General features: G+C 39.4%; 2 protein-coding genes across 3 annotated transcripts; one reads left to right on the top strand and one right to left on the bottom strand.

The window, feature by feature from the left end:
• Nucleotides 1-159: 159 nt before the first annotated feature.
• Nucleotides 160-1,230, bottom strand: LOC122666725. 2 transcript variants are annotated; one of them, XM_043862783.1, is made up of 2 exons: nucleotides 668-1,230; nucleotides 160-625 (listed from the first exon to the last, which is right to left on the bottom strand). In XM_043862783.1, exons 1-2 carry the CDS (start codon nucleotides 1,104-1,106, stop codon nucleotides 540-542), a joined length of 525 nt encoding a protein of 174 aa, XP_043718718.1. In that variant the 5' UTR covers nucleotides 1,107-1,230; the 3' UTR covers nucleotides 160-539. The 2 variants fall into 2 exon arrangements, with proteins under 2 accessions (XP_043718718.1, XP_043718717.1); XM_043862782.1 differs by having other exon boundaries at nucleotides 160-1,227.
• Nucleotides 1,231-5,605: 4,375 nt separating this feature from the next.
• On the top strand, nucleotides 5,606-17,439 carry LOC122670089 (calcium uptake protein, mitochondrial-like). The gene is made up of 7 exons (XM_043867052.1): nucleotides 5,606-6,037; nucleotides 7,520-7,587; nucleotides 8,035-8,258; nucleotides 8,391-8,474; nucleotides 15,234-15,447; nucleotides 16,713-17,009; nucleotides 17,100-17,439. The coding sequence occupies exons 1-7, from the start codon at nucleotides 5,668-5,670 to the stop codon at nucleotides 17,301-17,303; spliced, it is 1,461 nt and encodes a 486-aa protein (XP_043722987.1). The 5' UTR covers nucleotides 5,606-5,667; the 3' UTR covers nucleotides 17,304-17,439.
• Nucleotides 17,440-17,845: the final 406 nt, after the last annotated feature.

Raw genomic sequence — 17,845 nt, 5'->3', positions numbered from 1 at the left:
GAACTCGGTTACTCAAGTTAATAAAAGGTTGTCGGTAGACCTAAATGCCTGAAATGCTAATTTGCATCTATTGATAGAATCACTGAGTAGATGAATTTCATATTCCGGGTTTATCAAAAGAAACCAATGGGCGTTTGCTGAATTTCTTGAGAGCATATAGGAAGATTTAAAACCACTCAGGGAATATCTAGATTCATTACTAAACTCTATCGGATAACATGGTTGTACACACTTGCCTACTATAATCATTTCCATTACAAACTAAGCTCTTCATGCTTTCTTTCCTATCACAGCAACCAAAAAAAAAAAAAGGAAAAGTGAGGTGGGGACTGGGAGGAGGTAAGTAAGAAGGAAAAGAAAAATACTGAAGCAAAGTGGACATCTTCATGACAAAAGCAGACCCTATGGAAGGTAAAGTGGGTTTCTTCATTGCCCCCATCATTACAAAAACAAAAAAAACAAAAAAAAGGCAAAATTCTCTGGTGGAAGAACTGAAAAACCATCTCTCACCAATTGTAAGAAGATTGCAGTAAGAAACTTCATGTTGGTTTCAAATCCTGAAACATAGCATCCCACCTGATCTCTTGAACAGCACTAGCCCAATACGCATCATCATCATCAACTTTGTCATCGTTGTGAAGTTGATAGACCACTGGACTACCTCCACTACCATTAGGAGGCCCTGCAACCTTTGGACTTCCATTTGTAAGCATCAACCTCTCTTGCTTCAGTGTCATCACCCTCTTATTCCTCTTCAACATGGCTCCTCTCCAACGCTTACTATAATTAGGCTTCGAAACAACGACGAGAGCAGAGTCATTGCGATGAACCCATGTGTGGATATACTTAGAAAGAGATCTCTTGGTTTTCTTCACTGCAGCTATAAGCTTAGACACAGCATCTAACCTTCCACCCTTCTCCCTCCTAACAAGCTTGAGTATTTCTAGCCTATGTTTGGCTATGGATATGCCCATACTCTGTAAGAACTCATGGTTGAAGTAAGTTACATCTTCTTCCTCAAGCTCATTATGTGCAAAAGCAAGGCCATATTCATATACCAGAGAAGGCTCAAGGTCAGTTTTGGATAACCAAGAGAACCAGTCCATGGTTTTCTGTTAAGATTGGTGTCTATGTGAGATGGGTTTTGGGTATATATAAAGCAGGAGATAAGATGTAGAGTGTAGACCCATGAATGGGAGTGGAGGAGTTGTTGGGTTCACTTAAATTCTCTTGCTTTTGTTCTACTCTTTATCTGTAATTGCAAGGTAGTTGAAAGAGAGAAATGAGAGTGAGAATTTGGTTCTTGGGACCCTTTAGTAGTTATTCACCCTAAAAACCGGTCACATGATCAAACACTTGTGAGTAAGCCACAAGGTTTCCTTTTGGAAAGATTGGCATCAATCACGGCTTGGAAAATGGTTAGTCTGTGGGTCACATTTCCTAGAGTTGCGTGTATTGTGGGGGGAGGTGAGAAATGTATATAAAGATTATAACTTCAAAATTTCAAACTTTATTCTCTGCTTATTTATTGAGTTAGGTTACACTAAATTAAAGCAACCTCTTTTCCAAAGTGTGGAAAATTTGATTCTAGTCTATACCTTTATCCACAACATTCTTTGAATGGTTGAAGTTCTGATTGTGGAATCTAAACCATCCAATCCAAGAGGATTTGAATCAGATGGGTTTCTGGGTTATCACCAAAGTGGTCTGTATCAGTGTATGAAAGGTTTGTCTATGGCCACCAGTGAATCTACTTTCTGCAGAAAAAGCCATTTGGGTGAGACTTGCAAAAGATCTATATGCGGCTGTGTTTGACTTTAATTTTGGAACTTATCACAAACTAATTTTTAGTTTATTGAGTGATTAGTACACCATAATGATATTGTAATAGGCATGTATCTCAAATTTTCTTTTTGGATCCAACAGTTGTGGAGATTCATGGGCATTTGTGTTCCTTATAACCTCACAAAATCATTACATTTAGGCCATAGATTAGGCATCTTATTTGCATGTATTTTTAAGTGGCTTTAACAAACTCATTTTTGTAACTATTCTGATCAATTCATACTTGGTATGTTTTAAAGTTAATTACCCTCAAGTTGTAATCATAGTTACAAGAAGATTAAGAAACTGGTTGGACCATGGTCTAGTCTGGATTAGTTTGGTTCAGCCAAAGGTGCTCTTTAACATGCAAAGTTTTGCTTGGGTTATCGGTTCAATGGGGCTGATCTGGTCTATCTTTTATGACATTGTAGAGTATAAAACCGCATCATTTCAAGATACTGTTAGTGATAGTTGCAGCTTGAGAGTTTGTGACCGTAATAATTGAATTAAGAAACAAACTCTGTGGTGGATAATAATACATCTCTCTCTCTCTCTAAAACACAAAACCCTAATTAAATGGTGATGATTTGATCCATCTTGTGTTAGTTGCATGCGCAAACAAGCACACCCTCCCATGGATTTCAAACTTGCATGGAAGGAAAACAAATACTAAATAATTGAGGTATTGGGTCCACGGTTTTAAAAATCGGATTGGAATCCGATTCTGCGATACTGAGTTTGAGTGAATCAGATCGTACTCAACCGATTTTGGGATATTAGAATAGACTAGAGGTGTCAAAACCTAATCCGAATCATTAAAATAGATTGACAAAAATCCAGACTAAACTAAATTGATCATTATCAGACTGGTTTTGGACTGGGGTATGACAAGATCGGGACAAAACCTGACCGCACTGCACCGACCAATATCTAGACTGAAAACTAAACCGAATGAAACTTATACAAAAACATTTAATATGAGGTTATGAATAGGAGAGTTGATTATTCATTGATTTCAATATCAGGGAGAAGATTTTTTTTTATTTTTTTTATAGGTAGTGAGAAGATTTCTTGTTGTAAGAGGACGTTACAAATCGATAAGTACTAGGTTATGAATAGGGAAATTGTTGATTTGTAACAATATATTAATTGATCTCATTGTTCATTACCTAAAATTTGTTGGACAGTTAAATGAATGATTTGATAGTAAAATTCATTTTGTGATTTCAATATTAGTTATTCTTTCATTGATTTCAATATTAGTTATTTTCCCCTTGCAATGATAAACAATAATTTTTAAGCTACAAACTCTATTTCATTGATTTCAATATTTGTTATTTTTCCCTTAAAATTTATTCTTTTTTGTTCTAATTACAACATGAACACATCAAATTAATTTTCCTATTCTTGGCTATAAATGTAAGATTTCAATGTGGTTGAAGCTTGAAAACAAATCGATCTAAACTAGTATTAATCCGATGTTGAAAAATTGTAACCATCTGAAAACCAAAACTCTTTAACGATTTGGTTTTGGTTTCATTCATTCTCAAACTAAAACCGGTTTAACCTGATCAAAATCAGACCGAACCAATCATTTGACATCCCTAGAATAAACCAATCCCGTACCTCACCCTGAGTTTTAAAACTTGCTTGGGTCGACAGTTTCCTCAACATGTCGGTCATGCGAGAGTTCAGAGAGATTGGAGTGGACCTATTACCTGTTTTGAGAATTCATTGATGGGATGATGTTATTACCAAAACAATTTTTTCAAAAAAAAAAAAAAAAAGATAGGATGAGATTGTGACCTAGTGATTTTATGGTCTAAGTATAGGGAACGTAAGTCAGTAACTAAAATGGCCCAGCCCAGCCCAAATGTCAAATCACAAAGTTGGTTACTTGGTTGTTACGGATAGGTAAGGACGAGGCCAGCCCAATGGTCCATGGTCAAAACATGGTTAACTTAGGTGAAAGCGTAGGCCCACAGTAGGCCCAGCCATTGAACGTGGCCATAGCCAGAGACCAGCCCGGTCGGTTTCACGTGTGTACATGTGGTCACAGTCCACAAGTTCACGGCTCTTCTACTTATGGGTCGGGTCCATTCGTAGTACTTAATGCGAATTAATGAATGAAAAGTCCCAAAGACCAAATTTCGAAGTCCTTTCCCCACACTTCTTTAACCCTCAAGAGGGAAGCCCCAACCACATTCTAGGGTCTTTATAACTTCCTATCTAATAAATACACCATTAGGAACGAGGTCCTTGTGAGAAATAATAAAGTAAAGAGTGTAAATTGACAAGTCAACTTTCAGTTTGGGGTCAGGGCCAGGGGCCACTTAATGTGGAAAAGCATGGAAATAGAGAAACTGGAAAATCATGTGTGGAGAATCTTCTAGAGAAGGCTACAGCTAAGGAGCTAACACAGCCGTTCTGTAGAAGGAACCTCTTTTATGTGTCTAGTGGGATCCACTCTAGTGTATAGGTGTTAGATTGGATCAGCCAAGTACGAGATAAGTTAAAGGATTTGATTTAATGCGTTTCACCAGTTTTAGAGCTTTTGTCGTATCAGTTAAATATGTAACATTTGGGATTTGGGACCGCACCCATGGTTCTAAGTATCTATATCATATCGTCCGTATCGGGCGATACATATCGATTTTGCTAGTCGTCGATACCGATATCGTGTTGATACCGTATCGATTTTACTGGTCGTCGATACCCATTCTAATACCATGCACTAAAACCATGACCGCACCTTAAGAGCAACTCTCACACACCTTAGTTTAATCTCTGTGAGGAGATGAAAATCGAGCCAAGATATGTGAACGTACAAGAATGACTCACAGCCGTTTAAATGGAATTTACTCTGTGGGACGTACGAGAGTGACTCACAGTCATTCAGATGGAATTTACTCTGTGGGACCCACATGCAGTGGATTCCATCTAAACAATTGTGAGCCGTTCTCGTACATTCACGTATGAGAACGTGACCCCAGCTTGAATTCCTAAAATCTCTAGCATTAGAGAGCGATTTCAAGGAGACATCGGTCCCTCTACCAAGAGAGAGAGAGAGAGAGAGGGATATGAAAAGCGAAAATCCCAACCCTATTGATGCTTCCGTGTGAAAAGCTAAAATTCCAATCCTATTGATGCTTTCGTGCACGCTCCCATTGGACTTGGGGCCACGTTACCTTTCAAGGAACCCTCTCCCATACATATGAGAGAAAGTTGGGCACGCGGCTGGCTTTCCTGAAGCTAATGGCTATGCCCAATGGAGAGGGTGGAATGAGGAAGAACAAAGGGATCATTTCCACCAGGTTGAGAGAGAAAGAGAGACTGTACTAGTGCCGGCCTGAGGTAGTGGGTGGTCTCTTGGATTCCATCTGTGCGGCTCATGTCGGTACAAGAATGGTTCGTATACGAGAACATGAGCTGCACTCCATTTTTTACATTTTAATGGCTGTTTTAGCCAAAGACGGAGCAGACCAGTTTTGGGTGACCCAACTTCAAGTGATCCGGGTCAGCCGTCAGCGACACACATGCACATGCACTTGCCCAAACGCTGTCGCCCACAGATTAGACCGTAAAATGGGTAACTGTGGGCGATCAGCTCCTTTGGGCGGTAATAATGAGTCGAGTGAAAAGCTGCGAAAAACTAGACTCCCCCAAAACGTTTCCCAAGTCCCCCACTCTCTGTATAAACCCCAAACGCAGTTCCTTCCTTTTCTCGGTTAAAACTCACATAGAGCTCACCAAACTCGTTCACTACTCTCGATCTCTCCTCTCTTTCCTTGATTTCACAACGATCCTTCTATCTCTCTGCTACTTCAAGGACGAATCCAAACGATGTATTCTTGCGCTTCGCTGAAGAGATCTGCGACCTTGGTCCACCTACTCCCCGGGATCCAGCACTTGAACTATCGTTCCATTTTCAATCAAGCAGAAGGCTTGTCTTCGTCTTCATCGAGCTTGTTTGCTTCGTCGAGCATTGTGGAAGATAAGTGGGAAAACTCTGGTTTTGGATTCTTTCTCAAGTCCGTTTCAGGGATTGCCGTCGGTTCGGGCTTAGGGTTCTTGTATTGGTATTCTTCTTTTTCTTCTACAACTTTAGCCGATTGCTCGACTGCAACAAAGACCACAGCGGAGGAGGATCCGCAGCTTCATTCTAGTATTCAAGATGCGGCTGAGGGGAAAAAATTTCGGTACCTCTTTGGAGGTATTTTCTTTTTGTTTCCTTTCTACGTACTTGTGTCGCTTTTAATTTTCTACAAATTTTGACTGTTTTTGATATTTTCTTGTTAGATGGTTTGTTTATGAGGAACTGTCTTTTCTTTGGGTAACTCTGAGCTTGTTGTTGCATTGGTTTGAGTTGCGTACTCAGTTACAAGCCGTTGATACTTACCCACATTTAGACTACATAGAAATTTCGTTAAAAGCCAATATTGATGTATGTTCTAATTTGTGGTTGATGATTGTGCCATCTTCTGTTTCAAAGAAAATGAAAAGGTTGCGATTGTGTTTTCTATCCAATGAAGTCGTTCGGTTTTAACGTTGATTTCCTTGCGGTTAAATCAATGACTTTGTTTATGAGGAAGATATGTAGCCTAATCCTAACGCCTCCTTAGACTTTGTGATTATCTTGCGAAATGGTGGGTTTTTAAAACGTCAAGGACGTTATGTTTGATTTTTAGATGACACAATTAGGTGCGTTCATATTCTTAATTTGTATGATTTGGTTATTTCATTTTTGCACTTTTTAATAATTTCATATGCTGTTCTGCCTGCTACTGATAGTTCATATTGGACTAATATGACAAATGGTACATTCTTTTGAAGGATAGTTTCTTCATTTGTTGCTGCAATCCTAATCTTCAGAGGAAAATTATGAGACTCTTAATTTGACATAGAACTTAGAAGACAGATTATTAAAATTTGTCTTGTCCTTAACTTCCTTTATATTTTTGCATCACTGATTGTAATCCCCCCCCCCCCCTCTCTCTCTCTCTTCATGGTGTGGTATCTATTGCATGCTTGTAGCTGTTGTCATCTGTCTATTTTCTTAAAACTGTAACACTCACATGGATTTTTTCCCTTCAAAGTCAATACCTTATATAAAACTGCGAAAAGGCAATTGGTCCTTGAGTGTGATGGGAGAAAAAAATTACTACCAGATTTTCTCCTTTTCTTTTCCTTTTCTTTTTTTGGATTTAAAAAGCAAAATAAATCTTGTATTTTATGATATGCATTACATAGAACGTTGAGCATAGAGGTTGGATTGCGGATGTATTCAAAGGAGTTAGTCAATTACTTGGTACTATCCTCCACACAGTGAGAAAGCCCCCTTACCTTATGAAACCAACTTTTTTTGTTAATTTTGTTTTTCTTATATGTAGTGCATTATTTGACTTAGCAACTTATTTGATATTTAATAACTGTTCAGACCACTGGCATCTTGAAAATCATCAGATATTTGGTTATTATCTGGCTGGTTAGTATGATTTGACAAGTTATCATTGCTTGTCAAACTCTTCATTTACTAATATAAAGTCCTCATTGAAGTTATGTTTTATCAGTTGAAGTATGCCATTTTTCTCTCTCACCGCTCTTCATGTTCTTGTTGGTTCTGTTTCATTTCCTTTATGTTGAAGTCATGATTCAACATATTACCTAATTATTGCTTGCTTTTTGGTTACTGCAGATGCATTTAGGAGGAAGGTTTTCTTTAAATATGAAAAGCGCATCAGGATGCGAAGTCCTCCCGAAAAGGTAATCAACTTTGGGCAACTTTGTCTTTAGTAGTACAATCATGCAACAATACTTCCTTTCTTCTTAGCAAACTCAGTAACTTGATGTCTTTATGTATGTTAGAATCCAATGTATTTTCACTTTGTACTCAAATACAACGCACTATATTTGTTTGAACATTGAGGATCGTTGGAGTTTCACCTGGTTTGGTCTCAAGTTCCATGGCTTATTCTATCTGTACATTCATATTTGTCCTCTTTTGGTTATGGATCTTATTTTTCACTATTCAACATAATATCATCCTTGGGCCTAGGGATTGAATTGCATACATCGGACTCCTTAAGCTTCAAACTGTACGTAGCATTGAGATGGTGACCCAGTTAACAGTTTTTTTAGGGACTGAATTACTACTCTGTAAATACTAAATACGTTATGCTCATTGATCCATTACCTTTGCAATGTCGTCAGGTTTTTGAGTATTTTGCATCTTTTCGGCATCCAGGAGGGGAGGTATTCATGACACCGGCAGACTTGATGCGAGCAGTTGTTCCTGTATTTCCTCCATCTGAATCAAATCTCATTAGAGAAGGGTATTTGAATGGGGAGAGGAGCCCTGGCGAGTTGCGATGTGATCCTTCAAACTTTTTTATGCTTTTTGATACTAATAATGACGGATTTATATCTTTTGCAGAGTGAGTTGCCAAGCTATACTCTCTGTTTCTCAACATGATTTGTTGAATATGAGGATTTGATTCAATCAGATGTTCAGTTTTTTTTTTCCACTCTTTTTTATATATAAATTAATTCATTTTGTTTCTTATCAGGTATATCTTTTTTGTAACACTCCTCAGCATCCCAGAATATAGCTTCTCCGTGGCATTCAAAATGTTTGACATTGATCATAATGGGTATGTGTCTCTTAGACATTCTAGTTTGCTAATTTTTGACAATGGCATTGTGGCCAAAGGGCAACATTATGATCTTTTGTTTCCCATCCTTGCATCTTTTTGCTGTATTCTTATTCTTTCCCAATAAGCTTCCAATCCTCCCCAAAACTTCAACCCCCCCAAAAAAAAAAAAAAAAAAAAAAAAGAGAACTTGGGACAGTTAAAAAAGGAACAGCCTACTTCGTTCTCATCACCTGCTGCCATAGTTGTCAAGGCGTTGCCTAGGCATCTAGGCACCTTGATCCTTGGACGCCTTGGTCGCGTAAGCCGACACCTTGATCTCCATGGTCACCTTGATTTTGGACCGTCTCCACCGCCTTGGATTGCCTAGACACCGTGACAACTATGCTTCCTGCCCTTTTGTTATCTCCCCTTTACTAAGGTGACTAGTAATGGATATGGATGTGATTGATGACTGTTTTTACACATATACTATATTGTTGCCTTTAGCCTTGTGAAAGGCGAGAACCCTTTTTTGTATTTACACTTTTATGGTTCTCTAAAGTATGCAGAACCTATAATATCTATGCAATCTATGGGACATGCCATCCATATTTAATAGGAAGTAAATACAGTAGATCAATGGTAAAAGGTTTGCACTACCAAGGCAAATACGTGGGTTTGAATCTTGAAAGCGGCCACTTTGTGTAAAAAAGGCCAAAGGTTAGGTTCGTTTCCGAACTCAACCCTCTAGGATCCTGCATTGGTGGGACCAGCACTGGGTTATGGCCCCTTTTTTTTAAATACAGTAGGACATAGTTATCAATAAAAAATTTAATCTACATTAGGAAAGGATTACGCAATAATATTCAACTACTTTTTCATAGTCTCCCCGCATGTGGTGCACACCATTCCAGGGTGTCCCAGCTCAGTGTTCATTCACAAATCCTGTAGTGAAATTGAGACTGCTTGATTTCGGAAGCTAATTGATGCAGTAGCACTTGGCTAGTTGGACAAGTATGACTGGGTTTGGAAACCCAAAACGAGACCGAATTGGTCCAACCCGAGTTTTGAGTCCAATAAAGGCTGGTGGTAGTTTAATCTTTATGTCTTTTATTTTCTTATGTTTGCTTTGGGTAGGATACATAGGAGATAGTAGGCTAGTTATTTTTTAACTCTATTTTAGTTTTAGAGTTGGATTAGGAGATAAGAGTTTGATTGCAAGTTAGTTTCAGTTGTAGAGTCTGATTAGGATTCTTTATTTTCCTTTGGGAAAAAGGAGCTTGTCTGGGAGTGTGGCTCCTGCACCTAGACATAGGTCCCCACAAAATGATCACCCTTCCCCCCATGAAAGACGGAAATCCCACCCTATTGATGCTTCCGTGCACGCTACCATTGGCTCGTGCCAGTGTAAGGGCCACACTCCCACCGCCTTGGGTCGCCTAACCGCCGTGACAACTATGATTCCTTTATATAATTGCATGTGCCCAACGAAAGAAACAGATTTGAAAATAGAAAGTTGATATTGGATTTTGATCAAAGTGAGTGTGCATGACTCTTTTTCTCTCCGACAATTTTGAGTTCCTTCTCAGATATCTTCCCCTCTCTCACCGGCCATCCACCAATTTGGTATAAGAGCCAAATAATCCCTCCATCTCCCTCTCCATTTCCCTCTCTTTGCTAAGGTATGATCTGTATTTCCCTTTCCCCTTCTTTTTTTCGTTACTGTTTTCATCCCCTACATCATTTGAAATCCCAATCCCCTCGGCTACACCTTCCCACCCATCCCTTCGATTCCCGCAACAACCCCCTCACCTTCTTTTTCTCTCTGTGACATCGAGCGAGCCCCCCTCCCCTTGGGTTCCACTAGCAAAGAGAGAGAGAACATACCTGGTTTTCTGCCCTCCGTTGCAGTCGACTCCCTGTCCTCCAAAGTGGCCGGCTTCCTCGGAACTCTTTGGTTTTCCACCTTGCACAATCGCAAGGTTGAAGACAAACCATCCCCTTTCCCACGATAAGTTCTCCTCTTAACCCCACTTTCCATATTGCTCCTCCCTCTCGTCCTTACTACATCTTCCCATTAATTTATTTCCCATTCCTAGTTTGCCCTCACTACCTTATACGTTATCTTCCCCACTTCTCTTCTCCTTATTCCTATTTTTCTTTTATTTTCCCATTTTACCCTCACCTTTTTAAGTCTTTTTTCCTTTTAAGACATTTTCTTTTTATTTCCGAATTACCCCCTTCCTATATTACCCACGGTAATGCTTTGAAAGGTTTATTTCCCATTATACCCCTCCGTCCTCTATTAAGTCATTTCAGATTCCTTATATTTATAGTTGTGCCAATCTCTCCTAAACTTAAGTTATTTACTGTTTGGTCACTAATACTTTGATTTGAGTATTCTCTTGCTCGTGTATGCCCCTAGTGATTCCAAATAGGGTTTCTGAACCCCGGGATCGTCACCAATTTGGAGATTATAACCATATCCTCACCATGGTGGTAAACAATGAGATTCTCCAACAGCTTAAATCCTATGAAGATGAAAGCAGGATAGAAATTGCCAACCTCACACGGATCGTGTTGATATCCTCAACACAACTATCAGTTCCATCTAGATAATGATGGCATCCATGCAAGCTTCTTTTGACTGACCGGTGGCTTCTGATAAAGGAAAGAGTCTCGTACAGTTTAGGGATTCTTCCAATTCCATCCCACAAGGTCAGTCTCATGTTACGCATCCGTCACCACCACTGTCGCATCTTGCACCACCACCATATTGAGTTGGTCAATATGACGGTCCTCTTTATGGAGTTGAAAGAGGAGTGAAGCTGGAAGTCCTCGATTTTTATGGGGATAACAATCCATAGATGTACCTTGACTGGGTTCACAATTTGGAGATCTTTTTCAGATGGTATAGGTTGACTGAGGCCAGAAAGATCTTATTTGCAAAGGCTACGCTGAAGGGCACGGCTTGAGTCTGGTGGATCAAGTACCAATAGTAGAATCAGATTCAAGGCATTGAGTTAATCACTACTTGGTCTGAGATGAGTGAAGCCATGAACTGAAGATTCTTGCCTACCTACTACAAGCAGCCATAGTTGTCAAGGCATCGCCTAGACGCTTTGACAACTATGCAAGCAGCACATGCACCTCAAGTTTGCACAGTTGAGGAGTATGTTGCCAGGTTTTACTATTTAGCCATTTATTTTGATTTTGAGTGGGATGAAGAGGTATTGGTGACACAATTCCACAATGGTTTGCACTCTCGAATTATTGTTGCATTAGCATCAAGTCGACTGCATACAATGGAGGGTGTTGTGAAGTTGACATATGAGGAACAAAATAAAGTCTGAAGCGGCCATACACCGACTTTTATAGATACTTTTCCTAGGGGTGATAATTCCATTCAGCAACAGTCTTCATCCCAGGAAATTCATTTGGCAAGCCACAAGCTAGGGGTTCATCACTAGCATCTTCACAACCTAATCGACCATTCTCCACCTCGACGTGGTTTCACCAGACCGCCTGTGATGCCAAAGGCTAGTGCTTAGTGTCCCAACCATTTGGTAGCTTAAATTGATAAAGATTGTTTTATACCTTATGTCCCTGAAGAGCACCTGAATGTTGAGACGGTTAATTTGGAGGCAGAATGTGAGCCGGGTGATGTCTAAGACAATGATAGTGATGAGGAGCACCAATCTTGTTATGTTCTTCGTCTTGTGTTGACCACTCACAAGGTCACCGAGGATGAGAATGGTGCCGCAGCAGTATCTTCCAGACCCGTGGGAAGTGCAATCACCAATTACTCAGCATGGTGATCGATGGCGGTAGTTGCACTAATAGTAATGTCGTCTTTAAAGATGTTCGTTAGCTAGGATTGCAAACAACGCCATATCTAAATCGCTATAAATTGCATATGTGAACAACACCAATCTCAAGATTATTGATAGGTGTTTACTCACACATTCTGTTGGTGAGTTTGTGGATATAGTACAATGTGACGTCCTCCCTTTGAATGTGTGTCATAATCTCTTTGGTCGATTGTGACTATTTCATAAAAAGGCTCAGCATTGTGGGTATGCGAATACCTACTCTTTCAAGCACAGCAACAAAGAAATGAAGTTTCTTCCACTAAAGATCTCTCCAACATTAAGCTCAAGAAGGTAGTGTGATCATTCCCTCCTCCAGTGTGTCGACTCAGATGGCCTCTTTGGTCCTTACCCAAACTCGACGGAGTCTAGTTCTTTTCAGAGGAGAGTTGATGTAGTAGCACTTGACTGTTTGGACAAGTATGACCTGGTTTGGAAACCTAAACCTAGACGGAACCAGCCCAACCTGGGTTTTGGGTCCAATAAGGTCTGTCTGGTAGTAGTTTAATATTTTCATATGTTTGCTTTGGGTAGGATACATAGGAGATAGTAGGCTAGTTATTTTTTAGCTCTATTTTAGTTTTAGAGTTGGATTAGGAGATAGAGTTTGTTTGCAAGTTAGTTTCAGTTGTGGAGTCTGATTAGAGTCTTTATTTTTCCTTTATCTAATTGCATGTACCCAACTAAAGAAACAGTTTTGAAAAATAGAAAGTTGATATTGGGTTTTGCTCAAAGTGAGTGTGCGTGACTCTTTTCCCCTGCAATTCTGAGTTCCTTCTCAGATATCTTCCCCTCTCTCACTGACCCTCCACCACTAATTCACGCATAGTCAGTGCTGTCTGTCCTATCGATGACTCTTTCTATTCATTAGTCCAGCAAGATACAACCCAGTATAGTTCTCAAGGTGACAAGGCGACCCAAGGAGGTGGAGGGGCGCCTAAACGCTTAGGTGACACGGCGTTGGCCTAGGCGCCCAAGTGTTATTTTTATTTCCCCTCTTTTCTAACATCATTTAGTATGCTACAACATATACCTTGTATCATCAAAAGTCAATATTAAGCCACATCAAGTCATCAAAAATCAACTTTAAGCCACATCAAGTCATCAAAAATCAACATATAACTAGAAGAAGCCTGAAGGGGTATGATTATCCTATAACTCAAACATGTGAATTGAATTGATTTGTCAGAATCTTCTTCTTCATTTAACACTTACCTTGTGTTGCAGTATAGATTTTCATTACTATCGTCATGATCCTAGGAGATGGTCTCTATGACTTTGTGAAGGTCCTCAGTTGAACTCTCTTTGGGTTGTTTCCACAACTCTGCGGTGAAGTAGAAGAAGAAGAATAGGGAGAAAGAAGAATTGAAGGCAGAAGAAAATGAAAAAAACACAGACGGGCAACTGGAGAAGAAAGGGAAAAAAAAGGGAGAAGAGGAAGAGGAAGAACCAGAGAAGAAGAGGAAAAAACACTACTGCAATCGAGGTGCCGCTGGTAAAGGATAAGTATACTGAACAGATAAAATATTAAACCAGTAGAACAGAGAAAACAAAAAAAAAAACTTGACACAGAAGAGAATAACAAAGAAAAAAAAAGCGCAACAGAGAAAAAGAAGAAGAAGAACGGAGAAAATAATAAAACAAAAGAAATGAACTTATCGGGAGAAAAGGTTGCAGTCTGTCACTGGAGCCAGGTTCGTGGTTGTTGGAATCGCTGGATGAGTCAAGGGTTTCATCTTCTCCCCCAGCCAAGGCTTGAGCAGCCAATCAAGGGTTTTTTTCGATTAATTTTTTTTTAAGTGATTCTAATGATTCCGTGTAATGCGGTGTATAATAATCATGTATGTTGATCGTTTCGAGGCTCAGGCACTACCACTGCACTAAAACCAATAAGTGGTAGTGAGGGCCCATCCCTATTGCCTTAAGCAAGGAAGTCAAGCGGATAGACCCAGAGTCGCGAGGAGACCCTGTTGTTAGGGCCAACAATCTCCTCCTCAGCGTTTGCCAAGTGACTCGAACCTGCAACCATGGTTCTGGTACCAATTGTTTGTCCTTTTGAGGCTCAGGCGCCACCATTGTGTTAAAACCAATTGGTGATAGTGAGGGCACAACCTTGTTGCCTTAAGTAGGTTGGGTGGTTTGACCCATAGTCGCAAGCAGACTTTGCTTTTAGGGCCAACAATGTAAATTAGTCAATAGAAAACATAAGAAATGGAATAAATTTAAAAATAATAACCAAAAAAAAAAAACAAAAACAGTGCCTTGACACTAAGGAGACAGCCGCCTAGACCCCCCTCCCCACACACAAAAAAAAAAGTTCAGATGCTGAGATGGTGCCCAGGTGACGCCTTGACAACTATGTGCACCCCCACTATAGCTAAATGCCCCTATTTGAGTAAGGTGCGTGCAACCTATAAGCATGCTCTCGTGTCAAAGCATGCTAATGCATCTTAGTTGGTTACCAGTATCAGTATTCTATTCTGACTGTAGAAGTGTAGAGGTATGATAAGAATATGTTGTATGGGAGTGTGATATTGTTTTTAATGGGTTTGAAGCCTAAACCTTGAGGTGCAGTTGGAGAAACTCAACGTTAATCTTAAAAGCTTGCAAAGCTTATGTCAAATGCTTGCCTCAGACTGTGGGGTTCAACTTGATCTGTGTGCTCTTGCATTAACTCAAAACATTATTATTTTCATTACATTATGACTTGATACTGGGTATGGCCTTTTTTTTTTATGACTTGATAAATGTTCTTAAGAAAAAATTAACATTTTATAACTTCTGTTAAACTCTTTATCTGCTATATCACAATGTTAAATGGTTTTCTTAGTTACCCTGTTGGTTTTGCTTCTTATTCATTTCTGCCAGAGCCATGTATTCAATGCTGATCAGTTACATCCATTTACAGAGAGATAGACCGGGAGGAATTTAAGAAAGTGATGGCTTTGATGCGATCTTATAACAGGCAAGGTGTTCATCATAGGGATGGACGGAGAACTGGGCGTAAAGTTGGGACTTCTGTTGAAAATGGGGGTTTGCTGGAATACTTCTTTGGCAAGGATGGGAAAGCACGCCTCCAACATGGAAAATTTATCGAATTTTTGAGAAATTTACATGATGAGGTATGTCTTCGCTTCATCTTTTTCCCCCCCTGTTGACTTGATTCTTGAACTAATCTACAATGAGGGTGCTCTTAACATTTGTAGGATCCTTCTTTGTTAATACTTGAGGAAAACCTATTGTTTGATTTCTGAACATGAATTTTTTTTTACATGATATCATCTATGCATGCTCATTCTTCCATAAACCTTCACATTTTCAAACGTTTGTTCATTCCTCATGGCACCCTTCCCCTAAGTGAAATTTCAGTTACATGAATCATTGATGATGTAGTTCAGAGGTAGAAGGGATCAGTCCAATCAGGACCAGAATTTATTTTTTTTTGGGGGGGGGGGGGTGAGAGAAAGAGAGGTTGTGGTGTGAAGATGTGGAGCGAGATGTTAGGATTCCCTCAATATTCCTCTCTTCTTGATTGTGGAACAAGAGCAGAAAATTGCCGTCCATGATGAAAAAACTCTCTTTTTTCTTCTTTTATGAAAATTTAAAAAAAAATTATGAAATGCCATTAGTCAGCAGGGAAAAATTAATTCCTGAAGGGGACAAGGACCACATTTTCTTAAGATGGTTTATATAGAAGAAAGATTGGAGAATGACCAAAAAAAGAAAAGGAGAAAAGGAAGAGTGGATCTTGATTGCAGGGTCTAATATGTCGTGTGTGTGTGTGTGTGTGTTTTGAGTGGCTATGTCTAGGATTAGAATAGTGCCAACAAACAGGGATGTAAACAGATCAAATTCGAATCGAATGTAAGACTAGCCGTATCCGCATCTAATTAAATTTCTAACAGATTCGGATAGTTTCCGGAAACCGATTTTTCGAATATGGATTCTCCTAAATGGATATGAACAAGAATCGAATAGGGATTTTCGACTTTTCATTTAGATCCCTACTAACAAACCTATTGCCACCTGGACCTCAAGAATGGAAAATTTTCCAGCTTAGACATATAGGCATCTGAAAAATGTTTGTTGTAGCTATTGTTAAGCCTTTTTCTGCCTTGGTTACTAGAGGCACTATTATGTATGACCTATTACCCGAAAACAAGTCCTTTACCATGGCAAGTAGATATTTGACATTTTTTGTGGTGTTACTAGGTATGCCTGTTCTATTCAGATCACTAGCTCAAATATGCAACTGTCGAGGCCTTTGTTTTCCTGGTTGCTATTCTATCAATCATCATGCCAATTTTTTATTTCGGTAGCAGTGAGTTTTATGTTCTTCTTTATACTGACAGTTCAGATGATCATTATATCTTCTTGATCTTCTTAGATCTTGCGGTTGGAGTTTGCTCATTATGATTACAATTTATGTGGAACCATATCGGCAAAGGACTATGCTCTGTCCATGGTTGCTTCAGCTGACATGAGCCAAATAAACAAGTTCCTTGACCGGGTTGAAAAACTGAACAATGAACCACGTCTTAGAGACATCCGAATTACATGGGAGGAATTCAAGGATTTTGCGGAGCTACGGAAAAATCTGAAGCCATTGTCTCTGGCAATTTTTGGTTATGGAAAAGTAAATGGTTTATTGACAAGGAAGGATTTCCAACGAGCTGCATCCCATGTACTACTTGCTACCTTCAGCTCTTTCATATGTTGTAGATGAGAGTAATTTGTCATCTTATACCCTAACAGATTGGTATATTTGATACAGGTGTGTGGTGTGCATCTCACCGACAATGTGGTTGACATCATTTTCCACATGTTTGATACGAACCATGATGGGAAATTAAGTGCAGAAGAGTTTGTGAGAGTTTTAGAGAAACGGGAGAAAGACATTGCTGAGCCAATTGAGGCAGGTTTCATGGGATTGATTTCTTCCTGGCTAAGCCGTTCAAAGAGTCACTCGTTAGCTTGAGAGCATGTCTGACGCATTAAGTACTGCATGACCATTAAAGCTTACATAGAGGCGTTAACCTTTGGCTCTGATATCTTGGGAGATTGGGAGATTACTGTACAGTGCTGGGTATTAGTTACAAGAATAAGTCCCGTCTTTAAGCTCTTTCACAAGTCGCTACATTTTCTTATGCAGCTTGTCTATAGATGCAACTTGGAACTGTATAGATGATGATGATGTATATATTTCTCCTTTCCAATTTCAGTGTAGCGTTGTTCATTTGTGCTATTATCATGTAAAAACTAAAAAGGGAGAATTGCTCCTCAATTTAATCCTATAATTTGTTTTAATCCTCAAATGGCTACCTGTATCCTACATTCTTCATTTGGCACTTAATAAGAAACGGCTGTGTGCTTGGTTTGTTTGGTGCTTTAACTTCAGACTTTTGAGGACATTTACACATTATTTTATTGTGTAGAATTGGGAATAATTTTCGTTCTAATTTTACATTACCATGTGTTTAATGCCTGGAGTCAAGATTCGAAGGTTCCGAAAGAGTCTTT

This window comes from Telopea speciosissima, chromosome 7 (genome assembly GCF_018873765.1).
Source record: "Telopea speciosissima isolate NSW1024214 ecotype Mountain lineage chromosome 7, Tspe_v1, whole genome shotgun sequence".
Classification (NCBI taxonomy): Eukaryota; Viridiplantae; Streptophyta; class Magnoliopsida; order Proteales; family Proteaceae; genus Telopea; species Telopea speciosissima.
Note: the sequence above shows the minus strand (reverse complement) of the source record. Positions and strands in the feature narration are given on the sequence as shown.

Coding starts and splice junctions, on each gene's coding strand:
- LOC122666725 (XM_043862782.1), bottom strand. CDS start 1,106: ATGGACTGGTTCTCTTGGTTATCCAAAACTGACCTTGAGCCTTCTCTG.
- LOC122670089 (XM_043867052.1), top strand. CDS start 5,668: ATGTATTCTTGCGCTTCGCTGAAGAGATCTGCGACCTTGGTCCACCTA. Junction 8,475..15,233: donor TTTGACATTGATCATAATGG/GTATGTGTCTCT, acceptor ATCCATTTACAG/AGAGATAGACCGGGAGGAAT. Junction 17,010..17,099: donor TCCAACGAGCTGCATCCCAT/GTACTACTTGCT, acceptor TATTTGATACAG/GTGTGTGGTGTGCATCTCAC.